This window comes from Eleutherodactylus coqui, chromosome 5, assembly GCF_035609145.1.
Source record: "Eleutherodactylus coqui strain aEleCoq1 chromosome 5, aEleCoq1.hap1, whole genome shotgun sequence".
In the NCBI taxonomy this organism is placed as follows: Eukaryota; Metazoa; Chordata; class Amphibia; order Anura; family Eleutherodactylidae; genus Eleutherodactylus; species Eleutherodactylus coqui.
Window position 1 is genome coordinate 263901871 of NC_089841.1, and position 17430 is coordinate 263919300.

The 17430-nt window shown below is 44.4% G+C and overlaps 1 protein-coding gene across 1 annotated transcript in view; it reads left to right on the forward strand.

Annotated features, from left to right (window-relative positions):
- The window catches only part of CPAMD8 (C3 and PZP like alpha-2-macroglobulin domain containing 8), a 140138-nt gene extending 126698 nt beyond the window's left edge, over positions 1–13440 (forward strand). Inside the window, exons 39-42 of the mRNA XM_066604614.1 lie at positions 2785–2895; positions 7251–7463; positions 8187–8258; positions 12920–13440. Of these exons, the coding sequence (XP_066460711.1) occupies positions 2785–2895; positions 7251–7463; positions 8187–8258; positions 12920–13092 (569 nt within the window). The 3' untranslated portion in view covers positions 13093–13440. The remainder of the gene's footprint in view (positions 1–2784; positions 2896–7250; positions 7464–8186; positions 8259–12919) is intronic.
- The last annotated feature ends 3990 nt before the right edge of the window (positions 13441–17430 follow it).

Here is a 17430-nt window from a genome sequence, read left to right on the forward strand (position 1 = left end):
AGGGTAAGGCTGCTGTCACACCTGTGTTCGGGTCAATGCAGGGTAAGGCTGCTGTCACACCTGTGTTCGGGTCAATGCAGGGTAAGGCTGCTGTCACACCTGTGTTCGGGTCAATGCAGGGTCTCCATATCGGCTCCATTTGTGGAGGAGAAAAACAAATAAAACATCTGTTTTTACCTCATTGATTTTAATGGGATTTTTTAAAAACGGAAAGCAAACTGAAGTTTGCTTCCATTCTGTCAGGTTTCTGTGTTTTGCTTGATTTTTTTTAATGCCAAAGATAACACTGCACTATTTTTCCATCCAAAAAACTAAAGCCTAATGGTTTCTTCTGTTTTTTTTTTTTTTTTTTTCAATACCCAATTGAAATCAATAAAGAAACTGATCCATTTTTTTTGAGTTTTATTTTAGGCCATCTCCTCCAAAAAATCAAGCAGAGAGATGGAAACCCTGAACTGACCCTAATGCATGTGTGAAAGCAGATTAAGGCCGCCTACACACGGCAGGTCCAGATTCCGACAGCAGAATCCGGCCCTGACCGCGGCCGGTGGTCTCTGCGTACCTGCAGTTTTCTTCTTTCTCTGTACTGCAGATGGGCCGGCCAGCGCACATGCCCAGTACAGTTTTCCCCACGCTGTCGCTAGGCGATGATGTGGAATCCGCGGCCATTGCGGAATGGCCAGGGGCTGGGCAGCTTCCTTTGACTTCAATGGAAGCCATCTGTGTGGGTTCCACACATAAATGGAGAATGCTGTGATTTTTTTTTTTCTTTCCTCCGTGAGCGGAAATCGCTATTGATTTCCACTCATGTGGAGGAAACAGTGGATCTCCATAGGAAGTAATAGGCAGTATTTGCTGCGGATTCGCGGTGTGGATGCTGACCGCGGATTCTGCAGCAAAAATCCGCCCATGAGCAGGAGCCCTAATCCTTACAAAACATTTCACTGTACATGAAGTGTAATGGAACATAAGTACTGAAGATCTGTTTGCTGTCCGTAAATGGAAACATTGTATTTGCATTCAGAGGCTGGAAGCGTTCCTATTACCAGCTACAGCTGATAAGTTTGATAATGTACAGCAGCCTAGGCAAACCTGTAAACTAAACAGCAGGACAGTAGGGGATGACCGACACTGGGGTCAAATCTAACCCGTTGGGACTCTGTCTCCATGTACAGTGCATCAGATATCAATGGATCCCATCAAAATCCATTGCATCATCTAGAAAAAATCTAATATGTGCATATATAACCAACTTAGAGAGAACCTGTCAGGTATTCTAACAATACAGAAATGGGACATATCAATTTAAAAATCACAGAAGGCAGCCATACTTACCGATATACTGATACAGATTCAAGGGCAGGTACAGACTGCTGTATGATGGAGATTGCACAGGTGCAAAATACTGATGAACAGCTATTCACACACATTGTGAATACTTGCACATAGATAAGCCCTAGAAAAGGGTGACAGGCTTACAGCTTATTAACCCTTTCCAATCCAGTGTTGCCCGACATTAAGATTTCCCTGCGTAGCTCCGATGTTGGATGAGGGCTGACACATGTTTCTAACAATATGCAGGATAGTGCTGCAATGGGGTACTGTCCTGCATACTGTTAGAAATACATATTCAGAACAGCGTCCAGCATCGGAGCACTGTCCTGCATACTGTTAGAAATACATATTCAGAACAGCGTCCAACATCGGAGCACTGTCCTGCATACTGTTAGAAACGTGTCGGCCCTTGTCCGTCATCGGAGCTACGGAGGGGAAATCTTAATGTCGGGTGACTGGTATACTCAGTGGTATACTTACCTGTATACTGATACAGACACAAGAACAGCTATAAACACTACTTCCCAGCAGATTGCTATATGGAGATGCTTAATTCTGCATCAAATTCCATAGCAAAAACTATAGGATTCTTACTATTATGATATTACTGTTAGAGCAACATGTATATCTTGTACATATTACAGCGGCAATCTCCTTGATAAAGTTAGTTGGTTGCAGTAATAGATGGGACGACCTATCCTTTCCATATACGTGGGAAAGTTGATATTTGTAAAGGTGAACTTATAACAGCACTGTGGTACTTGTAGTTCATGACATCTGTAACTGCGGGAAACATTATGTGTTTTGTGACAGCAATAATACATTAAAGGGGTTGTCCCGCGCTGAAACGTTTTTTTTTTTTTCAACCCCCCTCCCCCGTTCGGCGCGAGACAACCCCGATGCAGGGACTTAAAAAAAAAACCGCACAGCGCTTACCTGAATCCCCGCGCTCCGGTGACTTCTTACTTACCGGTTAAAGATGGCCGCCGGGATCTTCTCCCTCGGTGGACCGCAGGGCTTCTGTGCGGTCCATTGCCGATTCCAGCCTCCTGATTGGCTGGAATCGGCACATGACGGGGCGGAGCTACACGGAGCCGGCATCCTGCACGAGCGGCCCCATTGAGAAGAGAAAAAGACCCGGACTGCGCAAGCGCGGCTAATTTGGCCATTAGACGCCGAAAATTAGTCGGCTCCATGGAGACGAGGACGCCAGCAACGGAGCAGGTAAGTGAAAAACTTCTTATAACTTCTGTATGGCTCATAATTAATGCACAATGTACATTACAAAGTGCATTATTATGGCCATACAGAAGTGTATAGACCCACTTGCTGCCGCGGGACAAAAGCGCTATTGTGAGCCTAATGCAAGCTTGGTAAGGAATGTTTAAATCAATGTAACCAGATAAATTATAAAATGTCTCTTCATTGTTGTACGTTGTCCTTCAACAGCATTTGAAGCCACCAGATTCTACAATGCTAGCGAAAATAGCCCGCTATCCCGAGAGCTGTGCGATGGCACTACTTGTAATGAAGTGGAGAGTTCAGCTAATCAGTGGACTGGTGAGACTGCTTCATACAACTGCACTAAATGAGAAACGTCTTCCTTATCTTTATGACTTCTTTAAAACTTAAAGGGCCTCTCCAGTGGAAACAGATTTTCCATCCCTGCCCCCCTCACCTGATTGTCTGTCACACTCTGAAGGTCTCCTCTGTTCCAGCTACTACCTGCACTGCAGTGCCAGTGACAATATTGATGCTGAAAAATTTTGGTTTGACTTTCATATCTATCCCATGATGCATCAGCACAGCTATACCATTTCGATCTGCAGGGAAACAATTTAATTATCATTAGGTGTTATGGTCTGTAGCTTATTTAGAAGACTATAAGTATACAGTCATGATGATGAGTTGGTATCTCCTCTATTATAACTGTGTGACAGGATCTGTGTGATTTATCATCAGTAACTGTGGCAGAAATTACTGTGCCCCCTGCATCACACAGACTCAGAAATTGACTAGTTAACGAAGACATAGCGTTAAGCAGATCCGAGCTGGTTAGAACTGAGACCACATGAGCAAATGAGGAAAAAGAGGCTGGGCGTTTCAGTGAGAAATAACTAACCGAGGTAATACTAGCTCACTTATACACTCTTTGTCAGAAAACAATCGCGCCCCTAGAAGAAGTTGTCGTTTTGCTGCAAAACCTGTCCTGCAGTTCGATCTCAGGCAGATATACAAATGATGAGAGTTGTGGTGGTTAGATGACCGGTCTTGTCACCGGAGGCCCTAAAAGTGGTTCCCCCCTTGGCCTATAAAAGGCTTTCGGAGGCTCTTTGTTTGTAGTAACATAGTATGTTAGGCTAAATGAAGACATTGTCCATCCAGCCTGTTTCAACCCCTTCCTTGTTGGTCCCAGGGAAGGCAATTCCATCCTGACTCCATAATGGCAGCCAGAATAATCCCCGAAACAGCATTTGAGATCATCAACCCCGCTGGTCACCTAATGTCTATATCCTGTAATGTCCTTCCGCTCTAGAAAGACGTCTAGTCCCCTCTTAAACTCCTCTATGGATTTTGCCATTACCACGTCCTCAGGCAGAGAGTTCCACAGTCTCACTGCTCTTACAGTAAAGAATCCCCTTCTATGTTGGTGATGAAACCTGCTTTCTTCTAGACGTAGCAGATGCCCTCTCGTTACCGTCGCAGTCCTGGGTATAAACAGATCTTGGGAGAGATCCTTGTATTGTCCCCTCATGTATTTATACATAGTTATTTGATTGCCCCTTAGTCGTTTTTTTCCAGGGTAAATAGCCCCAATTTGGATAGCCTCTCTGGGTATTCCAGTCCCTTCATTCCATGTATTAGTTTAGTTGCCCTTCTTTGAACCCCCACCAGCACTGTAACATCTTTCCTGAGCACCGGTGTCCATAACTGTGTGCAGTATTCCATGTGAGGCCTGACAAGTGCCTTATATAGTGAAAGAATAATGTTCTCATCCTTCGCCCCTATGCCTCTTTTAATGCACCCCAAGACTTTATTTGCTTTTGCAGAAGCTGACTGGCATTGATTGCTCCAGTTAAATCTACAGCCCACTAGTACTCTTCTTCCATTTGTGTAGAGCTTGTTGACCACTAGATGCCTCTACGACACAGAGAAGATATTTCACCCCGTGACCAGAGTCTGAGAGGGGCGCATTATTGGGATGTGAGAAGCTGAATGGTTGTATCTATGAATTCTCCCCCACTGTTAGGAGGTGTTGGGACCAGTGGATGTGTGAGGGCACACAAGGTGACCGGGCTCAGGATGCCCCCTACAGCCCACTAGCAGAGAGGAATGTCTGACAACCACCAGCAGCTCCAACTGTTTTGTTGTCCTCCATCCACAGACAGGTGGTGTCATCATTACAGGCCCCTGTGACTTTTGGAACCATTTCTAGGCACTTGGCTGCAGGACATTTGGTCTCCCGTTGCCCATTATATGTACGGCCTTTGATACTCACCCACCGTCATCTCCATTTACAGTGGTGCTGTGAACAATGAAACTGGACTGCCTTGGAGTGGGACTGGACTGTCATCAGTGACAAATCCAGGTTTAGTTTGGACGCTGTCGATGGCCGTGTTCATGTCTGGATACCTTGGGGTGAACACCTCAATCCTGCCTTTGCTGTGGAGCGGCACACTGCCCCCTGCTGGTTTGATGGTCTGGGTGGCCATCGCATACGACAGTCAGTCACCCCTAGTAGTAGTACGAGGGACAATGACAGCTCAGCGATATGTTCAGGACATCCTACAGCCACATGTATTCCTCTCACGGCGGCTTCCAAGAGGTATTGTCCAGCAGGATAATGCTCGGCCGCACACAAGAGGGTCACAGGAAGTCCCCACAACATTGTCACACTTCCCGCCTGGTGTTTAGATTTATCACCAATAGAACAAATTTGAATAATCAAGAGTCTCAGTTACCGCAAATGTGGAGTGATATGTTGCAGGATACCATACAGACCCTGTATGCCTCCATACCCACTCGTATCACATCTTGTATCCAAGCTAGATGCATTACAACAGGGTACTAGAGCCTCCATGCCTGCCGGTTTCACATCTTGTATCCAAACTAGAGGTGGTACAACAGGGTACTAGAGCCTCCATGCCTGCCGGTTTCACATCTTGTATCCAAGCTAGAGGTGGTACAACAGGGTACTAGAGCCTCCATGCCTGCCGGTTTCACATCTTGTATCCAAGCTAGAGGTGGTACAACAGGGTACTAGAGCCTCCATGCCTGCCTGTATCACATCTTGTATCCAAGCTAGAGGTGGTACAACAGGGAACTAGAGCCTCCATGCCTGCCTGTATCACATCTTGTATCCAAGCTAGAGGCGAAACAACAGGGTACTAGAGCCTCCATGCCCTCCTGTATCACATCTTGCATCCAAGCTAGAGGCAGTACAACAGGGTACTAGAGCCTCTATGACCACCTGTATCACATCTTGTATCCAAGCTAAAGGTGGTACAACAGGGTACTAGAGCCTCCATGCCCGCCTGTATCACATCTTGTATCCAAGCTAGAGGTGGTACAACAGGGTACTAGAGCCTCCCTCCAAGTGTTCAGTTCTCTTTTTCTCTGATATTGTAATCACTTACTTCTATCAACGTTACAATCATACAGAGAAACTTTCATTCCATCCACCTACATCTTCTAGGGAAGGGATATTTTTTTTACAATGAGTGGGAATAGCTTTATAATGAATGAATTTAAGAAAATCACTGGAGTGGCCTTTTAAGCATGTGTATACTGTATGGTAACCATAAACATTTATTGTGCTTCATTGACCTACAATGGTTCATTAGCTTCATACATCCTTAGGGCTCCTCCCACGGGTGCTGTAAAAAATTACGAAACCGGTGCTGCAGCTGAAAATCGCATATATGAGAGGCAGCCATAACCAAGTCATGACTGCCTCTCCCATTTATGCACCATTCAGACCGCCTGGGTGCGGCAAATATACGCCGAGCCCGGGATACCGTTGGGCAGGGGGAGATATTTTAGCTTTGCTCAACTCCCTTCCCCTTCCTGCCCTTGCCAGCTGTCGGCAAAAGGACGGGATGGGGCGCTAGCTAGTGTGCTAATCTCCCGCCCCTACCCTTTACCAACAGCCGGCAATGGACGGAGAGGGAAAGGGAGTGTACCAGAGCCACTGCTAAACTCCCTCCCTTTACCAACAGCTCTCATAGGCTCCCATAGGAGTCTATGGGACTGGCCGACGTATTCCGGCCAAAAAGATAGGTCCAGAACTATCTTTTCCGCCTAGTGTAAAAACGGGCAGCCGGAATGCGCACCATATCTTTTCCGGCCGTCTGTTTTTATGTACTTGGATTCAAATGCATCAGTTCAGATGAGTGATTTTCAATGCATCAGATGGTCGCGTATATAGGCTGGCCGTGAAAACGGGACCGATATACACTCCGGTGAATAACCCCTAACCCTTTCCAATCCAATTCTTTTTTCTCAGCCATTCTCCCCAGCTCCAAATAAATTGGAGATGGGGAGAATGGATGAGAAAAAATACATTTCCCTGCACCCTCCTGAACTGACAGAGTTCAGGAGGGTCAGGTGGCACCCAGCGGTCACATGATCGCCGAGACAGAAGGGAGAATGCAGAAGACGCCGGACAGGTAAGCAGGCTCCCGACTCGGCGTTCATGTGACCGCTGGGGGTCAGGTGACACCGGCGGTCACATGATCGCCGGCCGGAATCTCCGTGCATTACATAGCGCTAATTGAGCACTATGTAATGTGTAAAGGAGAAGGCAGAAAGGGTTAAAAACCTTTCTTTAAATTTGTTCTAAAATTCACTTTGACAGCTTTGCTTTAATTTATATTACCAGTAATCGGTGGGCATGCTATATCCTCTCCTTCTAGGTTTCACTCCCACCGGTCCTTGTGCGGGAGGGTACCCGTGCCCTGAAGACCAACATTTTGAACGCTGCATGTGCTACAGAGACTGTGGGTATGATGGTGACCCAGTGTGTGGATCTGATGGTGTCCTCTATCAGAACCAATGTCAGATGGAAGTGACCGCATGCAGGAATAACACCAGGATAGAGCGTGTAGCAACGTCGCATTGCATCCCCGGTAAACGTCTTTATGGACAATGAAATGACGCGCCGGCACTTACTGAAGGGTGGGGGTGCTTGTTGGGCAGATTAGTAGAGCCTATTGTGCTGCACACAAGTTAAGAAATCTGCTTAGTTAAAGGTGCATTCACACGGGCATATGCGTATTTTGGTCCACGAATATGCAGCGTATTCACGGGCCGAAATACTCCATTGCCTTGTGTTTTTCTGCCTATTGGCAATCTTTTACGCAGGTTAAAAAAAAACTGCACAAAATACCATTAATTTTGGGTGGAAATATGCAGGATTCCTGCGTATTTCCTACATATTTCTGCAGCCCATTGGGCTATTACAGTGCATAATATGCACCAGAATACAATCATAGAATGGTAGAGTTGGAAGGGACCTCCAGGGTCATCGGGTCCATTGCAGATATTTGTCCAGCCTTTGTTTGAACACTTCCATTGAAGGAGAACTCACAACATGCATTTTTTCACGCACCTGTGAATTGAACCTATTGGAATCAATGGGTTCTATTCACTGCGTAATACGCTGCATATTTCTGCTTGTGTGAAAGAACCCTTAGCCAGTGTTGCTGGAACTAGTATATAGACAGATGTACAATGCTGCATGTCTACAGCTAGAGCTGTATAAATCAGGGCCGTTATTGGAGTCTTTCTATGGTTGTCGCGTGTGACTGATGTCGTAATGGATTTTATACTTTTCCTATTGTTTATAACAGAGGAAAATGCATCAGAAGAGGAAGTTTACACGGCCGCATTACCAGAACAAGAGCAATCCCAAGAGAAAGCAGGTAAAGGTTGGAGAGAATCCTAGTGCATCACAAGAAATACCATATCAATGAGCAGAAATCCCAACTTAAAATTTGTTTTGTACCTTAAAGGGGTTGTCCGGCCATAAACATCATATCTCATTACTTCTGTTTGCACATTTCCATGCACTTTGTAATGTACATTGTGCATGGAAAATGTTGCAAAAAGAAGTTATTCACTTACCTTTAGTAGTGCCCCCCCCCCCCCTGTGTTGACCCTCGGTCGTCCCAGGTTACGACAAGAAATCGTCTGGATTTCTTGTCGGGCCGGCAGCAGCTCTCGTCGGCGCGGGAACGCGTCTCTTCCCCTTCGCGCATGCGCAGTCCTTCGTTCTTCCGCCGGGACCGCGCTCTTTCCCTAATCATTGCAGGGGACGCGCGCCGCCGGTCGGCGCATGCGCAGTACACTCACTTCCTGGTTTCAGATACCAGTGGAGTGAGTGTCTGCCTGCCGCTGGCATATTAGCACTTTCTGCTTAGGTTAAGCAGCGCTGCTGATTAGAGCCACCTGATTGGTGCACGCTGTGTAGTCACGTGGTGCCGAAGAGCCAATCAGGTGGCTCTAATCAGCAGCGCTGCTTAACCTAAGCAGAAAGTGCTAATATGCCTGCCGCTACTGCTGGAAGAAGAGCCAAGAACACACCATCGGGAGCGCGCACGTCGGAGCATATACTGTGGTGCACCATGGGAGAAGTCCCACGGTGCACCATAGAAGAAGACCCCCGGCGCCATCTTTGAAGAGAATTTTTACAAAGAAGATAAAAAGCTAGTTCAGGTAAGCGGAAAGGGCAACTTAAATGGGGGTTTAGTGTGTATTTTATTCGCTTGTATTTGCAGGTTGTATCTCCAAAAAAAAAATTAACTTCATCTGGCGGACAACTCCTTTAACTTTCGTTATAATGCCAGGTTTTTTTTTTTTGTTTTTTTTCTTCATGTGAATTATATTGCATAATCTAAAGTTGCATTTCAACAACCATACTTCGCACAGCAAATTCAACTTTACAATGCCAGGTTTTTGTCATGCTAAAAAATCCAACAAAGATGAATCCTTTCAGATGTATTTCCACCTTCAGCGCGGCCCGTTATCTGTACAATCCCATCGCAAAACAAAATGAAAGCTTTTAGGATGGAACATTTTTTAAAATACTAATATAGTTGCATAAATATACACACCCAAAAACTCCTACTTTGTTGATGTACCCTCTGACTTTATGACAGCATTCAGTCTTTTTGGGTTAGTGTCTATCAGCATGGCACATCTTGGATTGGCAATCTTTGCCCGCTCTTCTTTGTAAAAGTGCTCCAAATCTGTCAGATTACAAAGGCACCTTGTGTGTAGCGCCCTCTTCGGGTCAATGCACAGATCTTCCATGGGATTCAGGTCTGGGCTCTGGCTGGGCTATTCCAAAACTCTAATCTTCTGAAGAAGCCATTCTCTTGGTGACTTGGAGTTCTGCTCTGGGTAGTTGTCAGACTGAAAGATGAAATTCCGCTTCAGGCTTATGCTGAAAAGCTGAAGATGAAGGGTTTGTGCCAGAATAGACTGATATTTGGGACTGTTAAAGGGGTTGTCCCGCGGCAGCAAGTGGGTCTATACACTTCTGTATGGCCATATTAATGCACTTTGTAATGTACATTGTGCATTAATTATGAGCCATACAGAAGTTATCAGAAGTTTTTCACTTACCTGCTCCGTTGCTAGTGTCCTCGTTTCCATGGCCAAATTAGCCGCGCTTGCGCAGTCCGGGTCTTCTTCTTTTCTCAATGGGGCCGCTCGTGCAGGATGCCGGCTCCGTGTAGCTCCGCCCCGTCACGTGCCGATGCCAGCCAATCAGGAGGCTGGAATCGGCAATGGACCGCACAGAAGCCCTGCGGTCCACCGAGGGAGAAGATCCCGGCGGCCATCTTCAACCGGTAAGTAAGAAGTCACTGGAGCGCGGGGATTCAGGTAAGCGCTGTGCGGTTTTTTTTTTAAGTCCCTGCATCGGGGTTGTCTCGCGCCGAACGGGGGGGGGGGGTGAAAAAAAAACAAACCCGTTTCGGCGCGGGACAACCCCTTTAATAATTCCCTCCACCTTAACAATAACCCCAGTTCCTGCAGCAGAAAAACAGCCCCACACATAATGCTGCACCCCTCTTCTGACGATGCGCAGTGTTGGCTTTGTGCCAAACATACTTTTTGGAATTATGGCCAAAAAGTTCCGCCTTGGTCCCATCAGACATAACACATTCTCCTGCATACTTCTGGCAGACTTGATGTAGGTTTTGGCAAAACATAACCGGGCTTGGATATTTTCCACCCCCTATGGGAGATGCACCATACAACCAGTACTTGCTAGACACTCCTGCAGCTCCTTAAATGTTACTGTTGGCCTCTTGGAGCCACCCAAACCAATTTTCTTCTAGTTTTTTTTCATGCATTTTTGTGAGACGTCCTGTTTTTGGTAATGTCACGGTTGTGCCAAATATAATCCAATTCTTGTGGATGTCTTCACTGTCTTCCATGCGATATGGAATGTCTTGGAGATGTTTTGGTCCCCTTCTCCTGACTGACACCTTCCAACAATGAGACCCTTCAGTTGGTCCACAAAGAGCTTACTAAACATGAAAGAAAATGTAACTAATTCTGAATACAACCACATCCCCAAATATAAGAGGGTGTGAACACTTATGCAACCACATTATTTTAGGTTTGTTATTTTTATTTTTCCATCCTAAAAGATTTGTTTGTTTTCCAATGGAATTGTACAGATAACGGGGCACACAAAGAGGCGATACATCTGAAATGATTCATCTTAGTGAGATTAATTTAAAATGACAAAAACCTGGCACTTTAGGAGGGGTGCATAGACTTGGTATAGCCACTGTCTGTTCAGCTGCTCAAGGTCACTTCACAAGCTTTTTTCTATTCCCGTGCCATTGTATCAACCACAATAATTAATAGTTCAAAGCCTCTGAAATCACATACAATAGTCTACCCAATATGTATTATACTCATCACTTTGATCATTATGGAATGCTTTTACTTCCTATTGGTCTGAAATCAGCCACATCTGCATAATAACCAATGAGCATAAAAACATGTTTTATTGTTCAAAATTTAATTGGTCTCTAAGTGTATTTCCCCTATATAATAGAGGACCTGTCTTTTATTGCACAGACAACCTATTGCTTTAAATGGGATCTGTGTAATACTTACTCTCCCCTGTGGGGGTGCTGTAGGGAAACAAAACACTTACTGCCAGATTTCCCCACAGATAACCACTGATCTCTCTGGGTCCCAGCCAGAGTACACTTTGTAACTAGTTTGTCATCCAGAGACCTTGTACAGATCCTGAGTTACAAACTGTATTATTAATTAGAGCTGCAGTCAAGATTCCGTAAAGTTCAGATCTCACCCAATGTTTCCTGCTTGTTCAGTATCTGCACACAACTTTCTCTGATTATTTCATTTCAAAAATATGTGGTCTGTACAGCATGCACTGTACAGTGATTTAATGGGGTCAAATGACACCTTCACTGGATTACGGCCGTATTTACATGAGCGAGTGTTTCTTGGCCCCATATCGCCCTTGTAAACATACTCTGCAAGTGTGGTGCATTTTGTGAGAAAAATACATTGCATCACTATACATGTGAGTTTCACATGCCTGAAGAAAGATTGCATGTTCTTCCAGTCCTTATAATGGTATAAATCGCATTGCAATGGCATGGCATATGATTTAGTTATTTTTGCCTTCCATAGGAAATAATGGATGATATGACCCCAAAATAGGACATACTGCAATTGACATCACTGCGAGAGAAAAATTGCACGTGTAAATATGCCCATTGCAAATAATAGGTTCTATTTATGTGCAATTCGTGTGTGTCTCGCCACGCAAAAAACTCGAATTGCCCATGTAAATACAGCCTGAGGAGCTCGGCTAAGCAGTAAGGGTTGGCCCTGACCACAAGCTTGCTGACTGTTTGCAATAACAACCATCAGAACTGTGAATGCAGTTTTGAACTATTAGTTTAGCGTCTGTTCACATCAGGTTGAGGTTCAGTGCACACATCTTAACATTAATGATGAACATATATCACAACCATATGCAGCAGTATACTTACACAGTTACATACATCTGCCATTGATTAAGAGATTCTGAAACAACCAACCATAACTATAGGGGGTGCAGAGGTTGCAGTGCCCACAGGGCCCTGGAGTCTAGGGATGTCCAAAGGCCCTTTATCATATAAGAAAATTATAAATGGCGCATGGATGGTTGAGGGGCAATGTTACAGATTTTGCATTGGGGCTCCTTACATGTAGGCCCTCTCTGCTAGTGTTGCATTGATGACCTCCTTAAGAGACCCAACAATGCAGAGAAGTGTTATGGAAGGGCCACCATACTGAACTTTTGCATCCGGCCCACGAACCTTTAGCTACTGCTCTGGTGAAAAGACTCTCTTTTAGCATAGGTTTGCTAATAGAAAGCTGTGGGCACTATGACACACACAGTGTATATGCAGGAAACACATCACAGCTGTGATGTGAACACTATTGAACGTATCTATAAGAACTAATCAACACTATAAATGGTATAGAAAGCTGGACTAAAAAAAAAACCAAAAATCAAACAACCTCTTTTTTCTTCACACAGACGAAGGGATGCCTATTCACCAGCCGGAGAACTCCTATTATTCCTATGAGTATGATACAGATCCGTATGCTGTTGACACTGATGATGGCATTGACCTTGTCATGGAGCTTACAACTGTTTCTAACTTGGCTGACGACACGGGCAAAGTGGATACATCATCCATCACAGAATAGTAAAGGCACATGTGTAATAATCCGATGTCGCTGCTCTAGAACTAGTACTAGTCTCATTATATAAACAATGGATTTCTATTGGGATATCTACTCTAGAACACTTACCCATGAAACATCATATGCTTACTGGTAGATTCTAAAACGTTGCGCTACTTACTTTTCCGCAGCTTGCTTGGTCTTCTTCTCACCAGACTTTTTTCATACAGAGAAAGCAGGTGCCTAAGAGAATATTAAAGGATGGACAAAGACTGTTCCCATTTGTACAAACCGTGTTATCTGAAGTACGCACAGACGACGTGTCCCTGGTTATAAAACCTGTTTGGCATTCTATAAATTTCCGTTTTACCAGCTTGGTTTCCATTTATTTCCTTTTAGTTTTTATTTTTTTTATTTTTAAGTCGAAAGCTTCACAAAAGTAGAACATTTTGAAGGCGATGCGGCATGAAATTTCCCCAAGAACCAAGAAACCTCCTTTTTATCTCTTACTGATTCTACTAACTCCATCATATTTTCCCTCCAAATAATCTAACTTTATAGGCTTCTTGTTTAGGTTGTAGCATGTTCAAGCAAACGCATCAAAGGTCCCGCGTCCGCACAGCCACCGGCATGAATTACAGAAGGAAATTCTATCACCCCCAGAGACCAGAAACATTTGATCTTCTGATAGGTTCCTCTTTTCGCATTGTTGATTGCGTTTGTATATTTGTTGTACTTTTTGTTATTTATATATGTGAAAGCCGTGGGAATGTTCGACGCATCTACTGCTACAGATCTGTGACATCGAGGTTTTTGTCCTATAAGGCAGTTCACACTTTGCATTCTGATGCCTTAGGTTTTATTTAGATTTGTCTTTGGGATTTTGCCATCCTGTTCCATCCTAGTAGCAGGAAAACGAAATCCATGCAGCAAATGGATCTGTCCTGTGACCCAAGCAAATGGCGTGGATGGACCCCATTGACTAGAGTTGGTTTTCTTTATCTTCTGACTTGCTGTCCAGCATTTTCCCAGGTAAAATAGTGTAGTATGCCGAGCCATTTCATCAAGGAGTCTGGGACGGAGCAGCTTAAGATGTTCCAAGCAAAGTCTCCAATGCAAATGTAAGCAGAGCCTTATTTTAGCTAAATGAGCCTAAAGGGAGGGAGATTTTTGTGTGTCTTGTATTGCATTTATACTTGTGGAATTAAAGTACAGGCAAAAACTTCACAATACAGAATTAAAGGGGTTGTCCCGCGCCGAAACGGGGTTTTTTTTTTCAACCCCCCCCCCCCCCCCCCCGTTCGGCGCGAGACAACCCCGATGCAGGGACCTAAAGAAAAATCCGCACAGCGCTTACCTGAATCCCTGCGCTCCGGTGACTTCTTACTTACCTGCTGAAGATGGCCGCCGGGATCTTCTCCCTCGGTGGACCGCAGGGCTTCTGTGCGGTCCATTGCCGATTCCAGCCTCCTGATTGGCTGGAATCGGCACGTGACGGGGCGGAGCTACACGGAGTCGGCATCCTGCACAAGCGGTCCCATTGAGAAAAGAAGAAGACCCGGACTGCGCAAGCGCGTCTAATTTGGCCATTAGACGCCGAAAATTAGGCGGGCTCCATGGAAACGAGGACGCTAGCAACGGAGCAGGTAAGTGAATAACTTCTGATAACTTCTGTATGGCTCATAATTAATGCACAATGTACATTACAAAGTGCATTAATATGGCCATACAGAAGTGTATAGACCCACTTGCTGCCGCGGGACAACCCCTTTAATGTATTTAGTTATACGCTAGAGATTATCTCAGAGGACACGAGTTATGGCATCCAGTCATCCTCTTATTTACTGCACTGCAAAGTGTAAGACATGGAGCTTCCTATAGGTAAGAAGGCCACTTTATCTCTTGAGACTGTTTGTTACATAAGGACCATCAGTTATCCAACATCGATGATGTGCTCTACAAATGTAGAATGCATATGAAGAAGGTTGCTGAAATATACAGTTTTCTTACTCCATGTATATCAAACAGTTGTTTAAGAAGTGTAAAGTAAAGGATCAAAGTCCTGCAAGCTCATGAAGCAAATAAGGCTAATCCATTGCCGATTATTAGTAACCTCTTATCTTTGTGACAAAATCTCCTACTGTGGGGAGGCAGGCAGCATTTAACGGGCAGCATTCTGAATTTCCATAAAAGTACGCCCTTCATCAATACCCAACATACAAGTTCTGGGATTAAGACCAATCTCAACTCTCTCTAATTAATATATATATAATTTTTTTTTTTTTTTTTTTCAAACATCTATTTATTTCAATCTTTTATAAAATTTTCATTACAATTCCATAAATAGATACAATGATACAATACGATGATAATTCTCATGAGGTTTGCCGTTTCAGGAAAAGTAAAGAGCTAACCAAACTGTCATCCTATACAGTTTCCTTATTGTGATTTGGTAATCACTTTTAACCCTCCTATTTTGATCATACTGATCTATGAATTTCAAGATAGACCAAAAGAATCATAGTATTAAGGGCCAAAATAAAAAAAAGGAAAAATTATAGAAAAGGTAACAAAAAGGGGACCCATCTTATGCTTTTCCCATCATCTTTGCCCGACATCCTCCCATCCCCATCCTACATCTCCTAATTAATTTCTATCTACCCTGTTTTCTTCCACTGTGTTTCTTTTTAATCTTCCCAAAGAGTCCCTAGTGTCCTCCATTGTATACCAGGTTGTGTATTGAAAGGGAGTAACTAGGTTTCTGATTTCTTGGTCAGTGTAATGTGATTGAAGAAAAATCTGCCATTTAAAAAACAATTGTTTTGCTGCTTTTTCTTTGTGTCTTTCAGTCTCCACTCGTTCCATATTTAATAGGTGTTTAAGTTGGGCTACCAGCTCCGCTATTCCTGATATTGTTTGCAGAAGCCAATGTTTGAGCAGAAGTCGGTTTGCTACTAGAAGTGTGTGAATTTTTTGAGGGGAGAAGCTCTCTGGCCCTCATCATTGTGGAAGATTATAGTTTGTATCTCCCTCGGTATTAGGGCTTATGCAGACGTCCATATCGGCCGAGTTTTCACGCCCCGTGATATACACTGTCCCTCTCTGCAGGGGGGGAGGCGGGCCGGGGCCGGGAGCAGTGCAATGAACGTCCGCCCCCTCTTTGGCCCTCGCCAATGTTTGCAATGGGAGGGGAGGGGTGGGGTAGAGCTAAGTTCTGCCCCGGTTTTGCCATGCCCATTGCAAATAGTAGCGAGGGGCAGAGATGGGGCAGGAGCTCAGTGCACTGCCCCCGGCCTGTCCCGCCTCCTCCTCCTGCAGAGAGGGACAGCGTATATCAGCTGGGTGTGGGCTGATATACGGACGTCTAAATAAGCCCTTAGAGATATTTTTAATTATCTCTAGTACTCCATTTCAAAATTCACACAAGTTTACACAATTCCAGACCACATGCATTATATCTGCACAATCCATATAACACCTCGGACAGTCTGAGTTTAATCTAACACCCATGTTAAACCACTTTATTGGAGTACAATAAACTGGTGGAAAGAAGGTGAGGGTAGCAGAAAAATGGCCAAAGGTCATTATAGTGCAAGTAGAACTTGTTTATGACAGAAATCTGGCGTACAAGGCGTGTTAAATTCCCCTTTTTAGTCTAATTATCTACCACCTAGTTGTTGGCTGACTGCCACAATTTTGGCGTGCAGCATCTAATTTTTGGCCACACCCCTTTTTACTAAGCCATTCCCATTTTAATCTAAACCAAACCCGTAATAACTAATAAATGTGGTGCAAGGCATGTACACCAGTTGTTTTGGTGCGAATTGCTTAGTAAATGTCCCCCTAACGTACACCATGATTTAAGCATGCAAGTAGTAGAAGATGCGATCTAGTAGAGCAAGCACCTCTGTGGTCATTTGAATGGATCTGTGCTATGCAGCTGCTCAAAAGAATTGTAATTGATGCAAAAGAGTTTAGAAGTGAAGCATAAGTTGGGCTATTTCCAGTGACTGGGCACTTTCCCATTGTCACTAGTGTCATGTATCTAATGTGCTTGCTTTCAATTGTTATCTTGTTATCCTACACCTACAAAGACCCATTTAGGTTACGTAAAGCCTTAGGCTTTGTTCACATTGCTATCCGTAGTCCCATCAGCCTTAACAGGAATAAGAAGGCTGCATGCACCTCTATTTTGCCTTCAAAGCACCATGATGGAACGCAGTGGCTACATTCACACAGGGGTGAGCGCGATTTTTGGGCTGAGAAAGCGGGCCCAATATCGCTCGTCAACATGCATTTTACCTGCGGATGCGCGGTAGTTTTCATGCAAAAACACCTTGCATCAATTCTCTGAAATTTTGA